At 37.8% G+C, this 18,669-nt stretch overlaps 1 protein-coding gene across 3 annotated transcripts in view; it reads right to left on the bottom strand.

Moving 5' to 3' along the window:
- vasp (vasodilator stimulated phosphoprotein) overlaps positions 1 to 18,669 on the bottom strand; it is a 31,727-nt gene that overhangs the window by 8,531 nt on the left and 4,527 nt on the right. For all 3 annotated transcript variants that reach the window (XM_023351935.1, XM_023351936.1, XM_023351934.1), the window contains 3 exons: positions 5,911 to 6,082; positions 3,340 to 3,520; positions 1,532 to 1,598 (listed from right to left, as the gene is read on the bottom strand). In XM_023351935.1, coding sequence (XP_023207703.1) covers positions 1,532 to 1,598; positions 3,340 to 3,520; positions 5,911 to 6,082 — 420 coding nt within the window. The remainder of the gene's footprint in view (positions 1 to 1,531; positions 1,599 to 3,339; positions 3,521 to 5,910; positions 6,083 to 18,669) is intronic.

Here is an 18,669-nt window from a genome sequence, read left to right as displayed (position 1 = left end):
ACTAAGTATATCTGAATGAGCTCTTTTGCAAAGTTACAAATGAATTCCTTGAAAAAACAATCAAATTTGATTTTAGTTGGATTTTTAGTTTTACAAGCTGCAACATCCATTTTTTAACATAGTCATAAGGTGTAAGGGCAATCTGTTCATTATTCTTTTATTTTGTTACACTGTTTTTGAGAAGTTCTGACAAGACAACTTCTCTTCCAGGATTATGAAATGAAATACGAACAGGATGTTGATAGTATATCATTTCATCTCAAATGCAGGCAGCTGTTTTCTTTTAGTTAAAAATGCACTTTAAATTGTTGCCAATTCAGAAGATATTTAGAGCATTTGAAAGACATTTTCCCAATTTTAAGCTGATGTTTGACATAATAAAAACCGGGTAAACTTCCCCTTGCAATATGTTTTAGGTTCAGGACTTGATGAACATGTTCTGTTGAAATATTAGCTTAGTCATTTTTGATCAGCATCTTGCTTTTGATTGTTGCACAAGTGTTTTACAACACCCCTGGCCAAAAGCTTGTTTTACCATTGGAGATGAAGCGTCTGTGTGTTTCGACGCTTTACAGGATATTACAAAAGAGATAAATGTGGAGTTCATAACCTCTCATTAGCTTTCTGCTTAAAAAAAAGAAGTCCTCAGCTGGACAAAATGGCCCGATTCACATTATTGCCCCTCCCCCAACACATCTGGCACAGAACAGATGTGTTGCAAAAAACAATGTGTATAAACAATTATAATGCAGAAAACTAAACATATGCACTCAGGCAGTCAGGGCTGATATGACTTAACGCTCTAAAGCTCATGTTAAAATGTTTTGGTTTTTTTCCTTCCAACAAAACAAATTCTGAGAATGGTATTTAAAATGATCAGCATTTATTAAAATCCTCCAAGCACCTGCATTACTGCTGGAGGTCAGAGGTTTTAAAAAGCTTACTAAGCCACAACATGCCGGTAGCAAATGGAACAGCTACTAATTTAACAGACACTCCCTGTGGTCACTGTGCACCTTTCGGGCTAAACGGGATTAGAAGGTTAAAGCCTATTCTATACAGGCATGCATGAAGTCACCTCAGCAGGTTTCTCCAGGGGTAGATGTGAGAGGCTTGCTATCTGTCTGACCTTTGACCTGACTCAAGGGTTGATTGAGGGTTTAGCAGTGTCTGCTTAATGCCGGTAAATCCTCCACATATGCCTGTGCCCAAAACTGTGCCAACTGGACGTCTGCAAAGCCAAGCCAGCTTGACTGTAAACCCAGAAAGTGGTTCACTCTGGTCTGGAAACAGATTGAAACGGCCCCACAGTGGACAACACCCTTCTGAGGAACGAGCTGATAAAATTATATTCGCCACACAATCCTACTCCTTATCGTCAGCATAGAAACCAGTCAGGGTTATTCAGATTGTTGGGACATATTTTATCTCAGTGAGAGCAAGCAAACATTTAGCGGCTAGCACAGCTAAAATGTTATTTTGCGATATGTAAAGTAAAGAAAGGGTTGGTTCAGAGAAGGTTTGAAGATACCTCCGCTGCTGTTCGAGCTCTTCAGGAGAAGGTCCATTTGACACTGGGCGGGGGAGGGTTGCATAACCTGCAAAAACATGAAGGAAGATATTCTTAGTGTGCATTAAAGTATCTTCAGAAATAGCTCTCATACAGCAGGTGTCATAAACTGACTTAATTGCACTTCAATAATCATACCACCCATGTTCTTTTTTCATCTGCACACAGTTTTGCTGCAGAGAGTGCAAAGTCTGTAAACAGCCCTGATAGGATGAAGCATAGCAACTCATTTGTAAAACAATGACATTATTAATGAAATAGGAGCTGAATGTGGCAGCATAAACTGTATAGATAGTTAGATCGGGTGAATGTAAGAACAACTCTCTGTAAGACAAAACAAGTATCTATTACTGGCGACACAACAGGATGTGCATGGTCAAAGCAACTCTGTCTTTTTTTATGTTCTTAAAAAACAAATGTCCCTTCTTTCTATCAAGGTTATGTTTAGCTCCAAGTCACATGCAGTTTCTTAGAAATCTATTCCTAACCATGTGAGAAATTTATCGGCAAACCAAAACCAAATGCTATAAGCAGTAATCAGGATATAGCTGTCACTCTGACAAGAACACCAAAGGTTTAGTGCAGCTTCTACATGCAGCATGTACAGAAAAGCATGTTGATACTCAGCCAAAATAAGAAATAAAATAATACAAGTCAACCAAATTAAAAATAACTAGGCATGGATTGATTTATCACTGCAACTAATGATTATTTTAGTAATCAGTTATTCTAATGATTATTCTGGATAAAAAAGGAACACTGCAGATTTTACATTTAACCACTTATGCTAATCTGAAACAATATTAGAAATACATTTAAAATGCAAATAAATATTACTAATATTAAACATTACTTTTTTAAATAAGAAAAACATTTTATTGCTTAAAATGTGAAAAGGCATTTCTACAGTGTAAGCTTGATCATTTGTGTCAAAGGATTAATCGGCTGCTAAAAAACTACTTATATCAAGATATGAAAAGCTCAGCCTTTTCTGGTAGACTTGGCATCAATACATTGTAGGGCTAATCTGTTGATTAGTTTTTGGATTAACATATTAATAATTGGATAGAAAAAGGTTCTTAATAAGAGTTGTTTTAAACAAACTTTGAACCAGGTGAAGCTAAAACTGTGCCACAGGAGGAGTTCTGGGTAGAACATATTAACAAATATGTTGTTTTTTTATCTTAAATATAAAATGTATATAGATATAGCAGTAATTTTTGACTTAATTACTGCTCTGAGTTTGTGGTTCTTTAGCAAATGGGCCTTTTTCAAATCTTTATACTTCAGTTAATGATTAATCGCTTTCTAAATCCATATCCATAATTCTAATGAAACATCTGTAGAGTGATGTTTGTTCTGGCAGTTTTACGGAGCTGATTTTTCTGTGACAACCTTATTGTAAAATCTCCAGGGTGAATCACAGATAAATGCGAGCCGTTCAGCAGTTTTTCACAGGTATACTACGTTATGTTGTGTTGTGTGCTGATAAAGGTGTGCTGAGCAGAATCTCAGCCATGCTGACATCTTAATAACACCTTCGGTCAAGTAAGTGAATATATTTGTGGCAAAAACCTCTATAAATCCCGTTTGTTGCTCAGTTGACTGACGTCTGGTGACAAAATGCATTTATCTGCATGTAAAACAGGTTATTGAGATCTGATCGCCTAGGTGTGAATGGCGAGGCATAGTGGGGTCTACTCTTATCCGAATCAGCCAGAATGGACGCTAATATCTGGTCTGAGCAGTTTCAATGAGAAGTGATTTACCTGCATCTGCCATGGAGTTGATGACATCCAGAGCGTGAGCCATGCCATTGGCAAACAGAGTAGCATCTTCTTTGCTGCCAAAGTTGAGCCCCCAAACTTGTCTGGTATCTCGCCACTGGTGAAAATTGGGTGTGGCCTGGTTATATTTGAGCCCTCTTACAATGGGACAGTTTATAACCACCTGAGGATGATAAGACAGTGAGGTGATTAGTCAATATTCACCAGCAGACTGTTCTGGAACAGCTGTGACTGTGAAAAAAAATTGTTTGAGTGCCTGTAGCCATCAACATCCCATTTTCTACCCCTTCATCATTGCCTCAGTAAGTCCCTTTAAAAACAACCATATCTTGACAGTGTTTCAATATTTATAACACATGTACAAAATACATTAAAAACCGGTAGCATCTGTGAGCTGCATCCTTTTACAAGAAAACTTCATGAAACTACATTCCTGCCAACGCCCAACATAATGGCATGCTTTATTTTTTTTATGGATCCTTCTGGGTTATATTCCACTCAGCAGGTGGCACGAAGCCCGTTAGTCTGGGGTGGAAAAAAAAGCTCTGTGCTCAGAGTGTTGCTTGAATGTGCTGACACGCCGTTTCTGTATTTGTTTAAAAGCTGTTGAATTCCATTGAGCAGAGGGAGGAGTCGAGACCCTGTCAGAGTGAACATCATGGGAGGAAGCATCACTGAATGACAAAGGGCAGCAAGGTCAGCCTCCACCGCAGACAGTAGTGTTTTTCGAAACGACTCCAAATCTTATCAGAACGCAAAAAACACAAAGCGACTGTGACAAGGAGCGCGTCAATTGGGCGACCTTGACATCTTCCATGTGTTTTGAAGGCAAGAAATACTTTAGGGAGACAGACTGAAACCACAAATGTGGCTGCAAAGAAAAATAAGGGAAGCAAATATATAGCTGCAATATTTTCCCTAAAATGTACGTGTTGCTGTTTTTATTTGTCACCAGAGGTAGCAGAATAGCATCTCCATAGCGACCTGCTGGTATCAAGCCTCTTTTTAAAAATTGTCACAGGAAATGGTTGAACAGGCTAAGTATCTCACAGGAAACATCCTCCACTTTAAGACTTGTCTCCAGGGAACACTTCAGCATGCTGAATGTTTAAAGGAGAGAGGCTTTGGTGCAGCGGGGGAATTAAAAAAAAAGGTTCAAGTCAAGAATAGACCCACCTAGAGTCAATTTTACCCAGCTTCTCAGTCGTGGAACACTTTTGTCTGCAGGGGAGCCACAATGAGCAAGATAGTGGCATTAAACCATCTTTGTCTGAAGGACAACGTGATGCTTGAGTCTCCAAACTCTGATCTTAAACACAAAAATATTTGATAAAGAAGAGATGTTGGCTGTTTTGATGAACATTTTGTTCCCTTAGGCTTAGTTTAAGGGTCTTTATGTTATCTATAAGAACGTCCTGTAACTTATTGAAATGTTTTTTTATTGTGTGATGTTTTGGCTAATTCTCTTTCTAATAGCGGCAGCAGTGCGCAATATTTACATAAAACATTTGAGCTCATCGTACATGTACTGCATTTCATCTCCATATCTATAGAAGTATATAGTCCTTAGTTTTTGTCTTAAAGTGGTGAAAAATGTGTCCATTGCTGTTGGCCCCGAGTGGCAGTATATAAAACAGCACAGCAGCCACAGCAGTGTGTGCTTACACACACACCATGCTAGTCCTGCAGAATCAGCTGAGCGATTACAGCAATGCTCTGGAACACCAACTCTCCTTTACAAACACTGACCAATCTGGTATTCTGACTGTTTTTTGCTCTGGGGTTAAATCCGACAATATCAACTTTGACTTCTCACGTTCTATACCAACATATAAAGCAATAGTCCTACTGCAGTGCAAACAGTACCTGGTGTTTTTTGCCTTTCAGATTTATTAGTAGAAACTAAATTGAATGATCAGCAGCAAAAATAAGGACGTCATTTTAATAAACAAGTTTTAAAAAAGTCAAACAGGTTTGAGAAAGCAACATTTTGACTAAATTTCTACACCAACGATTGAGGAGGGCCACACAGGCTGTCTGATGGATGTATGGAGTTTATACCTGTCGAAAACATTTTTGGTAAACTAGTATCATTAGCTATCCCTGTTATGGATATGATACTGGGGAACCATCCATCCTCCAATATGTCTATGAAAGTTTATTTTGAAAAGCATTGGCATTCAAAGTGGGTGTAGTAGAGATGCACTGAAAAACTGTCTGGTGACTGGAATCTGACAATTTTCTCCTTCAATATCACTTCAGCTTTTCAGAAAGAAAAAAATATAATTTGTTGACCAGTGAATACACCACACCAAAGCACTAAAAACTGAGCACTGACAATGATGACGTCAATTTTCTGCACTGTGTTAGAATTATAGTCTGCCTGTGGTAGGAGTTTGGCAGTGGCAGCGGAGGAAGTGAGCAAAGCCTTTTAGTCCATGTTGGCCATGCTTCCAAATATTCAGCTTTTGTAGTGGAAGCAAGAGGAACGTTTAAAACATTTTATTGCAAGCAAAGATGTCATGGTCCTGCTCTACTGCCAAAAACATGTACCTGTTGATCTGTCTGCATCTTGCGGCCGACTATCCGGAAGGCGTTGTTAGAAGGGTTGTGAAAGATCTGAACTCTGCTGAAGGCTTGGGGTCCGGTACCTGCCGGGAGCCACTTTTTACTGCCATCATCGTAGATCATCACAGTGGCCCGAGCCTGGCAAATACTCGACTCACTGCAGAGCAGAGGAAAAGATGGAACAAGACACAGAATTAATGTACAGCACTGGTGCTGCCAATCTCAGGAGAACAAGGCTCTTGGAAGAAAACAAATACTTAATTTAAGGTGCACGGTGTAGGTTCTTAACTCAAGTTTCATGGTAAAATTTATTTTCATCTGCAATCTACACGAGACAAGTCTAAAAGTAAAGGAAACTTTTGGAGTCGAGTTTTTAATGAAGTAATAAATTATCAGAACTTTGTATAGCATAGCATTTCCAATGCACTACATTAAACTAAAAGAATGAACCACTATTAATACACACCTACTTTGGATATAGTAGAGTATGTGTTATTCAGCGATCCTCATCTTGTTTAGCTGTTAAACCGGATGAACACACATTTCAGAGGCACCATTTATTATGTAAACAAAAGTAGCGCTGTGAGCATTCAAGATTTGTCAGTTATCTTTATTACTTATAACTAACGAAGCACTGCACCAAACAAACACTCTTTTCACAGCTGATCCCTATTTGTATGTGCTTGTTTAAATTTAAATTTTAAATTTAAAAGTTTAAATTATCTATGTTCTTTAAGTAGTCCATTTTCATTCATTCATTTCATTATCAAAATTTGTAGTGCTGTAGTCATTTTAAACTTTTGTTTTAAAATTCTTCATGCTGAATGCAGCGCTTCTGGGAAGCAGCTAAAGCAAAAAAAAAAAAAAAAAAAGTAAACATAAGGGAGGGAGAACGGAAACTGGAGATACCGGATGGACAAACGAGTGAAAAAACACAGGATTCTAAACAAAAACAGTTTCCATCAAAACCAGTCTGGCCTCATTTTTCACCTGCCCTATCATGTCCCATTAGAGTTTGTGACAAAGTGGTTCAGTTTGTGTTCACCACTTGTCCCTTATTCTTATTTCTGATACATTTACTTTCTGTAGCTGGTCATAATGCTTAAATTTAAACATTAGTTTGCAACTTGGCTTCACTTACTATGCCAGGTTTGTTTGTGTTAGCATTATGTTGCAGTTTCCATCTATTTATATGTTTAGTTTAAAGCTACTACTTCTGGACTATTGGTTGAACTTGTTTATTTTGTTTCAAAGTATATTTATGGTATTTGTGTTCCTTTTTACTGAACCACTTTGTCACAGAGTTCTCCTGCCAGTTAATTTAGGTTCTAACAAAAACCAAATGGCATAATCATGAGCTTATCCACATGGTGAAAAATGACTGATATTCAGGATGGTATACTAGATAAACAAAACTAAACTGCTACCAAGTGCTGATTTTTGCAGGAAAAATCGTTTGGTTTGATCCTAAACGAGAGGAGTAGGTGAGACAACAATGGGGAATGACAAAAACAGGAAGCTGCGCAGAGTGCTGGCAAACAAAACAAGGTCCTGGAATCTTCCACCTGCTTTACATCATCGCTGAAGATGGTAAGAACACAGTTGCTTCTCACTGGGAGAGGCAGCAAAATATTTGTGCATGGCTTTCTGCAGGCAGAATCCAGCTTCAAATCATCCATTCCAACTAAGGTTGTGCACATATTCTCTGCCAAATAGGAAAACCTAAAGCAAAACATTCATTGTCATGTCTCTGTATCATCTTTACCATTTAAAAACAGACAGAAACCAGGTAATTTTTCAAATAAGCGGAAATAAAATAAGGACTAAGTAAGAGTTGTAACATGAAAGAGGACTGGAAGTGAGGAGCAAACAGTGGCTGACTGTTCATTCCAGTTTTCTATCATTCCTCCCCCTCATCTCCTTGATTACTTCCCAGGCTCTCTCTGCAGTCTCCTAATCCATCTCTTCCCCCTCTCCCTCCATCTGTCCCACCCTTGATACAATCTGCTACTTCCTGTGACAAAGCACCAAAGACACAACCCACTTCCTGCTGCCTGCACTGCCTAATAAGGACTGCTCCAGTCTGGGGCAATCGATGCCTGCAGAAATACAGTGGTGCTACATTTCCTTACAAGTTAAAACACATAAATCTGGTCAGTATTAACCTTTAAAGTCGATCTGGCTTTGCTGAAAACAGCAAAACTAAAACTATTTTATGCAGTTTTAATAAGTGTTGCATCTTAAACCAGGAAAAGGTTGGATGCTTACTTACAATACAATATGTTGCATTGAACAACATCAGATCAGTTTAAAAGGTTAACACACACCAGATAGTAAAGTTGGATTTGCTATGAATCAGAAATGAGCATTGTGTAAACATCAAGCCCCTTCCTGTGATTGTGATGTTTGGCACTCGCCTCACACCGTGCCAACAAGCTAAACAGAGCTGAAACCTTCTCCTAGGTTAGCTAAGGCCCTTTTATGCATTTCAATGTTTACCTTAATTACTGTAAAACAGAAGGAAACAGCTTTACACAAAACATCAGCTGTTATCAAATAGTGAAGATGTGACACAAATGTTAGCAAGCTGCAAGGAAAGTTAGAAACATTTGATATTTTTAATCAGTAATAACACTTATGAAACTATGGGTTTATTTGAAACCTTGTCAGATATTCACCGGAATCCAGCAGTTTGCTTTTTTAACCCACTCAGACCTAAAATAACCTGTGGTCATGGAAACTGTGATATATTGTTGAATGAGTTATTTATAGATTAAATCAATAAAAATAAGAGTTATCTGAACTCTTATTTATAGAGTTACCAATCAACTCTGGCCAGAGATCAGAATTTGAAGATGTTCCCATTATCATCTCTGTGGCAATTGGCAAGTCAAATGCTGAAGAATTTCCCCTAAATATCTGCTAAACTAGATCTCACCATATAATGAGTCACATTTTTCTTCACTATATCACTATGCATTCACATTTGGATGCAACATTTGGTAAAATATCATGTTTCAAGTGTTCACACTCTGCATATTGGCAATAGTGACACAATTACATATTTTTCTGAAATTGCACAGGATTAATTTTAGGAAATATCTACTTCTTAAACTATTAGTCACAAACCAGGGAAGAAGCAAGTCCAAAAACATGGCAGTATTAGCGCAATATTCAGTTTAAGTCATTGCCTTCGCCTGCACATTGGCTTCTTCTCCTCTCATATCTATTGTTAAGCCTGTAGTCATTTAAGTAGTCAAACAATCTGTCAGGTCAGAAAAAATGTCCACCTTTTTACTGTTTCACGGTTTGACATCACACAATCTAATTACTTAATCCTAGCTCCCACCTTACATAGCATTTTTCAGGTTTCAAATAGCAATGGCATTATCTGCTTCAAAGAATTTTTTATGTGGAGGACACCAGTAAAATATGAGCAGCCATTCACTTTTGCCCACAATTTCCTTCAATCCCCGCTCACCAGCTGAGCTGGCTGTAAACCTAGTTGATGAGTTTCTTGGCCTAAGACTGTCAGAAATTAGGGAGAAAGAGGATGTGGGAAACTTTATCACAAAAGCAACTAAATGTTGCTGTCTTAACAGACTGATGAAGCTGTTAATGTTACATGATTTCTTTCAACATCATGTGGAACACACATGTGGGTGATAGTGGAATTAAATCTACTTTTAATATTGACCAATTTCAACGTTGATAATTTAAAATGAAATCCAGCTATTGAAAATGAGTTTGTAGTTAATTCAGCAATAGTTTCGTATTATTTCAAAAACATTCATAAAAATATACCACCTTGCATACAGCTATGAAATCTCACACTGTCTCGACCACATCCACATCCTTTCTAGATTCAGGCTGGTGTATCATCATGAGAATCTGCAGTCAAGATTGCTGCAAATCTTACTTCGTCAAGTTGGATGCACCAGTAAATAATATGATAATGCGTACCAAAAGCTCTTCCGTCTTTCAGTCGACATGTCTGAAGGAAATCGCTTCCGCTTTGTTGACACTGCGTGACCTTTTTGTAACCTGATTGACAGTGCTCAGGTAATGAATCTAGGTTTTTAAACATGGAAATATTAATATAAATCAGCACAGGTTGCTGACTTGTTTGTTCACATTGTGGGATAGGATATTTGCTTTACTGGTGACCAGGGAATGAGAGAAATCAATTGCAATCCATTTGGAAATTAGCCTTGAATTATTTTTTATCTTTATTATTATTCAATTATTGCCATGTTATTAAAAAGAAAACATTCTTTCAAAGGAAGGTATGAAAAATGGTTGAAAAACTTAAAAACTATCCAAGATGTTTCTAGGATTTTGAATCGATCAGCAGAGAGCATTTCATCCACCTGACAGGAAGATTTTAAAATAGAAAAACTTTTGCTGAATAAAACATACATCAAACATATAGCCAAACTGTAATTTCCTCTGGACTCTGTTACATCCAGCATGTTGTTGTGTTGGAATGGCAGAGAGTGTGTATGGGAATTGGGAGGGGACAGAGACACTGGACTGGGAAACAGATGCATATTTAATGGCAGAGAAAGCACAGGCTCAGGAGCGAGACTGAGTAGCCAGCTGCATTATTGATACAACTAAGGACACTGAGACTCTAAAAGGCTAAGTGGCACTAGTGCATGAAGACATGAACTTGCACACACTCTCACACCTGTCATCCTGCCAACATGTCCGTGCTGACTTTGTTGACTCTGTATGACCGGCTGCAGGGGGGCCAGTGGAATAAATCACCACAGGCAAAGTGATAAACAGGCTATTTTTTGTACTTCCTTAAGCCAAGACTGAGGGCAGCTGTGACCAGTTGACTCAAGACAATTTCTCATAGGCACAGAGAGTGGTCAGACTGATGGCCCAGAAGAGATCTCAGGCACCAGCTATTAAGGCTAATAATAAAAACAGGCTTTATTTTTTAAAAAAATAGTATGAATTTAAGCAAGTTGTAGTCCATAGTGAGTCTCTTCAGTTAACGAGGGGTTAACAGGAAACCCCTGCGTGCGGCTAGAACACGTGCCCTGTAGAAAATGTCTGTATAAGGCTCTGCTGTCAGAGCTTTTCTCCAAATGAGCTGACAAGTACAGTCAGGCCCAGTGGCTCTTTTCTAACTCCTCTTACCTGATGCTCCCTCTGCCCTTTTTAACCTCTTAAAAATAAAACAGTTTCAGGCCATTTAAAAACCTGAGCAAAAATACTTTTGCACTTTTGTTTACCGATATTGTACAGCTGTAGGCATGACCTACCGAAGCATGTCTGTCTGGTTCAGCTGACAGGCTGGGCAAAGAGAGCGTTAGAGAACTCTGGAGGAGCTGCAAAAGTTCACAGCTTATGTAGGAAAATTTACACACAAACTATCAGTCATGGGCCCCTCACACCTGGCCTTACAGTAAGAAAAAAAGGGATTGTTGAAATAAACTGGTAAGAAGTTCTCATAGCATTTTGACTCAAGTAATACTGGAAAAAATGTGCTTGATCTAAAAAGAACACGTTCTAACTGTGAGCTTTTTGACCTACATGTGAAACGACGGATCTGGCAGAAACACTCTGCATATCCCCACTGTGAAGCATGGTAGTGGCAGCATTATGCTGCTACCATCATGCCAGGTTTTGGGCTACAGGGGACTTATTTTCATCTTAATTTTGTTCAGATTTTCTTCATAAGGTTTTGCCCAACAGACAGCCAAGGTGAATCAAACAAGAAGCAGAACGAGTCCCCCATCAACTTTGTGTGTTTTCACAGCTCTGGTTATTGATTCAAACACAACTCAGAAGAAAAGTAGATGCAAAAGAAATGAAGCATTTAAATGGGTAGATCTTGGATGGCTGTGGTGCACCTTCCATGAGAAACAGTGATCCATTGTTCCTTGGCAAAGTATCGGACAACCCAAAGTAAAGACAGACAACAAGTCTGGAAACTATGAGGATACTTCCTCTTCATCCTGGTGGCTGTTAAACCTAGACTATGAACTTTTCCTGAATTGATAGTCATGCCTCATATGTATTAATAGGCTGGGAAGACGAACAGGTGATTTGAGAATTAAACCCAGCAGCCCTTAAGCTGATAATATAGTGAAGTTTACTCTGAGCATTCATTCATGTTTATGTGAGGAAAGGCGCTTTCGCTTTTCACCACAGCACCTGGAGGGCTGCCAGCAGGTGACCCTGGTTCGGTCACATTTGAGGCAGAATCTTGAGTGTAAAGAGAAGTGAGACAGGGAAGTGCTTTACTAAAAGAAGTAACTTGGAAAACCCAGCACTTCACAGCACACAAATACTCATTTGAGTAAAGTCTAGACCATGCAAGCAAAGAAAATGTTTCCTTTTTGGTCGTATTACAATAAATGCAGAATCCCTACATTGCAACTGTGCATATACTACTATAGAAAATAAGATGTACTTGTCTTGGTATGAAACTGAGGTCACGGTTAAGGATGCAACAAATTATTTTGGTGGTCGACTAATCTGTCAAGACTGTTGCGGTTAGTCAAAGATTATTTTAATCCACCTCTGGTTTCCAAGAAGTAACCTTCTGTTCTCAGCACTTTTACATGTCTTGCAACACTTTCTCGAGGTCTCTATGTTAACATGGAAATTTCCACAGTTAATTCAAGTAATGCCATAAAAAACATGCATCCTAAAAAACTTTAAAATTACTTTAGTAGATCAATGTTTGAGCATTATTTAGCCATCAAATAAGCCCAAAATCTGAAATACTTAAATTGGTGAAACTGGATAATTCCACCCTGAATTAAAATTTAAAAACAATCTTACTGTTATAGACCACCTAAGATTGGGACAAGGTTAAAAACTACAACCAATTAATTAAGTGGATAATTCTACTCTTAAAATTATAACAAAAGGTATATTGTAGAACTGTAAAATTGATCAAATCACAATCATTATCATTGGGGAACATTGTGACAGTGAAAGAAAAACAAAAGAAAGTTTGGCAATGAGGAGTGCATTGGAGTGAGCTCTAGGGTTGAACAATTCAGCATCGGTTTGACGTTTGACTAAAGATAGTTAGTGTGGATTACTTAAATCTGTAAAAAAAAATTTTTTATACTTTTTACAGATTCCTTAAAAGCTACATTATAAAATCAGATGCTGACTCCTGCTTATAATTTCCATCAGCAAGGTCAACTCAGGTATTTTGTTTATTCAGTTGTCAAGTCCCATCTTTCAGTCAGCTGGCTGGTTTACATGAAATCAGGACAGCAATCAATTGAAACAGGGTCCAATATGAAGCCTTCAGAAAATACAGAATGAAATTTGTTGGAAGAAACAACACCATAACATGTGAGTAATAATGGGGGGTACAGAAGCAGCATTTTAACTGTAAACCATCTCAATGGTGAAGTTCTTGTGCTCTGATGCTGATTTGGGTGAAGAAGTCGCATACAAACACCGGTTGATTCTAGGCTGATTCATCAGACATTACGTCATGCTCAAGTCCCCTTCAGGCCACGTTTTCTGCTGCCAGTCCCCTATGCATATATATTCATTGACTCTGGGCTGTGAGATTAGTTTCTAAACTGCAATGTACAGCTGTTTATGGCTAAATGCACAAACATTGAACAAACTTCCCCCAATGCAGCGTATGGTCTTTTAATCAGATTCACAAATCACTACATACAAGTAACAAGAGAACTGGAAATTTAATAGACTACACTTGTCTCTTTTTTTATAAAGAAACAGGAAGGGTGGTGTTTTTTTGTTATGTTTATTCATCTGTTTAAAAATGAAAAGTGACAGTACATTGGAACTCACTTGTCTGATGATGAAGTCAGCCGTTTTTGCAATAACCCTTAGTAAGAATCTCATTTAAACACAAGGAAGTCATTTCTGGGCACTATCCAGCCGTCTTAGAGCAGGCTAACGGTTTTTAAAACATACAGATCTCTGAACTTTAAATAGTATCAACAGTAAAGGGTGTCTCAGTCTGTTGTGCTATTTTCCCAATGTCTGTGTCATCTCACACATGTGACAACTTGCTGCAAAATTAACACAAGCACACTTTCACAATAAGCTACTGAATCAACGACACAAAACAGACAGGCACTCAGCTATTCATAAACTGTAAATATGTGAATGAAAATCAGATGTTTTTGACCTTCCTGATTAAAAAAATAAAACAACCTTAAAGCATTTCCTGAATGCTGACTCATCATTCATGACACAGAAAGGAGTTTTTTTTGCCAAAATCATCAAGTTGTTTTTTTGCTTGGCCACTTGAAGAGCAGAGATGAATTCCTTCCTGCTTCTGATGCATCCAAGGCTGTGTGGAATGAAGGGGGGGGAGAAAGCAATAGAACTGGCACTCTCAATGCCCATATTTGGAATGAAGTTACCTCTGTCCTCTGCACTGAACTCAATTCCTTTTACAGGTCGGAGCACATCCTCCCCGACCCAGGCCAAGGAGGAGGAGAGCTCCCTCTTAGAAAAGAATCAACAGGAGAAAACTCCCAGTTTTAGGCTGCCCTGACTTGTACGCCCCTTCCCTTTCCACTGAATGAGTAAAGAAGATCCCTTTTCCTGCTTAATCATGCTTCCTGCAAACATGGGGGTCTGAGAATGTTGATGTTGGCCACATTATAGTCAACTATCACAACCCTGGTTAGTTTTTTGAAGCCGGAAATTGGGCATTGGCCAATGAGATTCTAACTGTACGCTAACCCAGACTAAAAATGACATTGGTAACACAAAATCCAAAGAAAAATGTATAATACCATCTGATTGCTTTCATTTGAAGGCAGCCTCTTCACAGCTAGTTAGCTAATTTGTGAACTGTGGTTTGAAAACACACAGTCCACAGTAGTCACAGTAGTCCACAGTAGTCATTTCTACTTCTTCCAAGTAGAAATGACTACTTGGAAGCAATGTTTGCTAGGATTTCAAGTTTGTGAATTCTCACACTGTATTGATAATATATTTGGCCAGTTGGTTGGACTAACTGCCCTGAAGCCAGAAGGCCAACAGTCGAGGTATATTTTTTAGGGGTTAAGAAGCTAAAGTTCACAGAGAATGTCGGGAGCGTTGTGTAATGATAAAGTAAGTGAATAGTATCCAAATTCCTGGTGTTCTGTGCCCTAATTAATAAGAGGTGGGTGGTGCAAGCAATAACTGTCCATGTAAAACAGTTAGTGTAAAACAGCCTTTGTTTAGTCAGCTGACAGGCAATGTGCAGCAACGGGTAGAGAAGGGCTGAGACTGCTTTAACATATGTTTCATAATACTAGAATGAACTTCTCTAACTTCAACACTTTCTTGTACATTGTGTGGACTTTAGAGCACAGAAACAGCATTACAAAAAGTTCTATTGGCTTTGCACCAAACCTTTTAAGACCTTTGTACACTTGACACTTGTAACCAGTCATCAACTAAAGTTTAAAAAGTATCACTAGTCAAAAATGTTTGTGTGGAAAACATAAATATCCTCTAAGAGAAAGTGTCAGTACACAAGATTATTTATATCAGAGTCGATGCACCAATATAATGTCCACATGCAGAAATAGCTCATCTTTTAACAGAACAAGTAAACAGACAGGCCTGTGTTAAGCATGTCCTTTCCCGTGTGGCAATAAACCTTTAGTCAACACTAGGTCAAAGTCTCAAAGAAAGCCAGCAGCAGAGCCTAAAGCAAGCTCAAGGCTTCCTCTGAGTCTGCTCTTTCTGATGCAGCCTCTGTCCATCAGCAATCACCATCTTCCCAGATAAGAAAGACTATGATCTAAGGACTTGAGTGATAGGAATGTTAACAATGGCTGGCAGCATAAAGCTGTTTCTATACTAACTGGGTTCCATTATGTTCCATTAAGCAGTAGACCCCAGATGAACCCTCTGGATCTTTATATCCATTAGCAGTGCTGACCATACAGAACGTCCATCCCCATAGTTAAGCTTTCGTTTCACTGCAACGTCAGAGACAGACTCAGTCAAACCCAGAAGATAATGTTCCTCTAATTTATCTGCAGCGGGGAAGGTTCAGATATCTGCAGTTATCTTCACGCGATGATACTCTGTTCAATTTCACTCCGTTTTTATACAATAAAAACACGTCACTCCTTTCAACTGGCCAAACATGATATTGGTATATGGAGTCTGAATGCAACACCCTCTCAAATATTTAATCGAAGTGGTCCTTACTGTAAATTAAAAAAGGAGCATATTGTTCCCTGTCTAATATATTCCATGTTTTAAGTGAATGTGGACTTTAGCTACTACTCAATAGAAACTTAAAGGGCCTACCAAAATTTATGTGGAATTATGCAAGGTGACACCATCTTTAACAAATGTATTGTTATCGCTATTCACGACACAATATGACTATTATGAAGAACTGCCTAGACTGCAATAAGTGTTGACTTATATAAGCAACACACATCTAGACTGGAAATAGTGAATTTTATTTCCTTGTTTCAGGCAGCTGGATCCTTACCTGGGGTCAATGTTTGCTATAAACCATAAGTTTAAAGACATCAGTATTAATTTGTTTAGTGCTATAAATATTTATCACAATATTCAGCAAGACTATCCCATTTTTCTATTATCCTACAGTAAACTGCTTCTTCAAATGTCCCAACACAGGGCTTATCTTAACACATGTGAGTGTGAGATTCATTTTAAGGAACAGAAACCTTTTTCACACGTTTGTTTCAACTTGGTAAAAAAAAAGAAGAAGTCTTTCTGATGCCCTTTTCCGGTAGTAATGCACTCGAAACACCATGCTGCACTGGTTTACTTTGTGCAGACACAAAACAAGACGACGTAGTGGAATCATGTGGGCGACTATAGTCATCTTTGAAATGCTGTGCTTTATATGCCACCTCAAATGTCACACCAGTTCAGTTCTGTCGCTACTTCAACAGTATAGTGTCAGTTGATAAAACGTGTTCTCCTCAGTTAATTTTAGTAAAATTAATTTGCAACAACAGTGACTCAGGACCTGCTTAAGAGTTGATGTTTAAAAGGTGATAAGACTTTCCACAGTGAAAAGAGATCAATGGCAGGAAAAGGGCATTTCATCCAGGATCTAAGAAGCAGCAGCTGAATACTGGATCACATCAGTTCTGGTCAGAGGTTGCTTAAGGATTGGCATGATATGTCCATTATATAAATAAATGCTGAATAATTTAATCGATTCCTAGCACATGTAATTATTTTCTATTACATCTATATATAAATATATATACCTAGGATATTTTAATACATTCCAAATCAAATTTATTTTAATGTTTTGGAACCTCAAAAATGTTAGGTAGTAAAACTGTCCTGCCACTGAAGTCAAAATGATGACATTTATAAATGGAACTTTAATGGTAATGAACTTAAAATAATGCTCTGATTTATTCCATTTTACTCACCTAAAAGCTTTTAGATAAACCAAATTTTACAAATACCAATAGTTGTAACGCTATTTACATAACTGGAAAACTTGAGTCGAGAAGTTTTTATGTTGTCAAATGTCACGCTGGCAAAATTATAGAAACAAAACTTTTAAAACTCATTCCTTTCAAGAAGTTTAAAAAACACTAAAGACAATAACGCATTATGTTGTTCTCTTAATAATAACAGTGGTTTGATAATTAAGATATTACTTCCTCATAATTAATTTTGTAAGGAACTAATGTGAGAAACTTGTGTAGTAAAGGGGGTAAAAACCGGCTGACCTGCAGAGGGCATTTGGTCACTTTTTGGATTTTATGTACTTGGCAGACAGCTGGAACCAAACCAGACACATGCCAACTCTAAAATAGGCCTCAACAATAGAAGATAAACTACATTAGTGACCGTCATTCTGACCTGAATTTGATAAAATAAAGAAACACCAAACCTGAGTTTGCAGAACTCATGTTTCTGCAAGTATTTGGCTATCACGTCAAAAAAAAAAAAAGAAAGAAAAAAGCTATTTGAGTTTACATGAAAGTGAGAGAAACGCAGGGCAACATACCCAGTGTTTTTTTCTGGATATACTCAACATGTTAGAGTTTACAGAAATGAATACAAATGCACATTTCACTTTTTATCTGTAAACAACTTTGTAAATGGTGTATCATTTTCCTTCCACTTCTGTAAGACTGTATGTTGGTCTATCACATAAAACACTTCTGAGTTTGTGGTTTAAGTGTTTCAAAATGTAAGAAAGCTAAATGAGTATAATTTTTTTTGCAAAATGTAGCACATACAGCTCTTGAAATATTAAGTTATAAAAAGGTATAAAGTAGTTATTTAACGCCGCATTAAAAACCTAACTTTCTGCTGGTTATTTTACATTTTAGGATACAGTGTTAAAGTATGCTTACTTCTTGTTTTAAATGTCCTACATGTAAAAAATATTATCAACTTTAGAGTAAAGTCATCCGTTTTGCAGCCCCTACTTTGATTTGGATTAGGCAAGAGATAAAAAGCACAACTGGATTTGAAACTGAATAACAAAAATGTGATTTCCTTTTGTGGCCATGCAAATGTGTGCATGGGAATCAGTTACTCTATTGAAATGTTTACTTTCCATTTACATCTGTAGCAGAATGGACTTTTCCATCAGGTACTAAACTACTTTACACAAATCCTACAGCTTACTTGCAGGGCTTTAGACAAAGTACCAACTATGATAATTTATTTAATGGTGGTTGTCTTTCTAATGCTTTGGTTTAACAGGACTGTACGAATATTTGCTTACTGCATCTAATATTAAGGTTTTAAAACTAAGTG

This window comes from Xiphophorus maculatus, chromosome 18 (genome assembly GCF_002775205.1).
Source record: "Xiphophorus maculatus strain JP 163 A chromosome 18, X_maculatus-5.0-male, whole genome shotgun sequence".
NCBI lineage: Eukaryota > Metazoa > Chordata > Actinopteri > Cyprinodontiformes > Poeciliidae > Xiphophorus > Xiphophorus maculatus.
The sequence above is the reverse complement of the archived record's forward strand: the minus strand, read 5'-3'. Positions and strand labels throughout refer to the sequence as shown.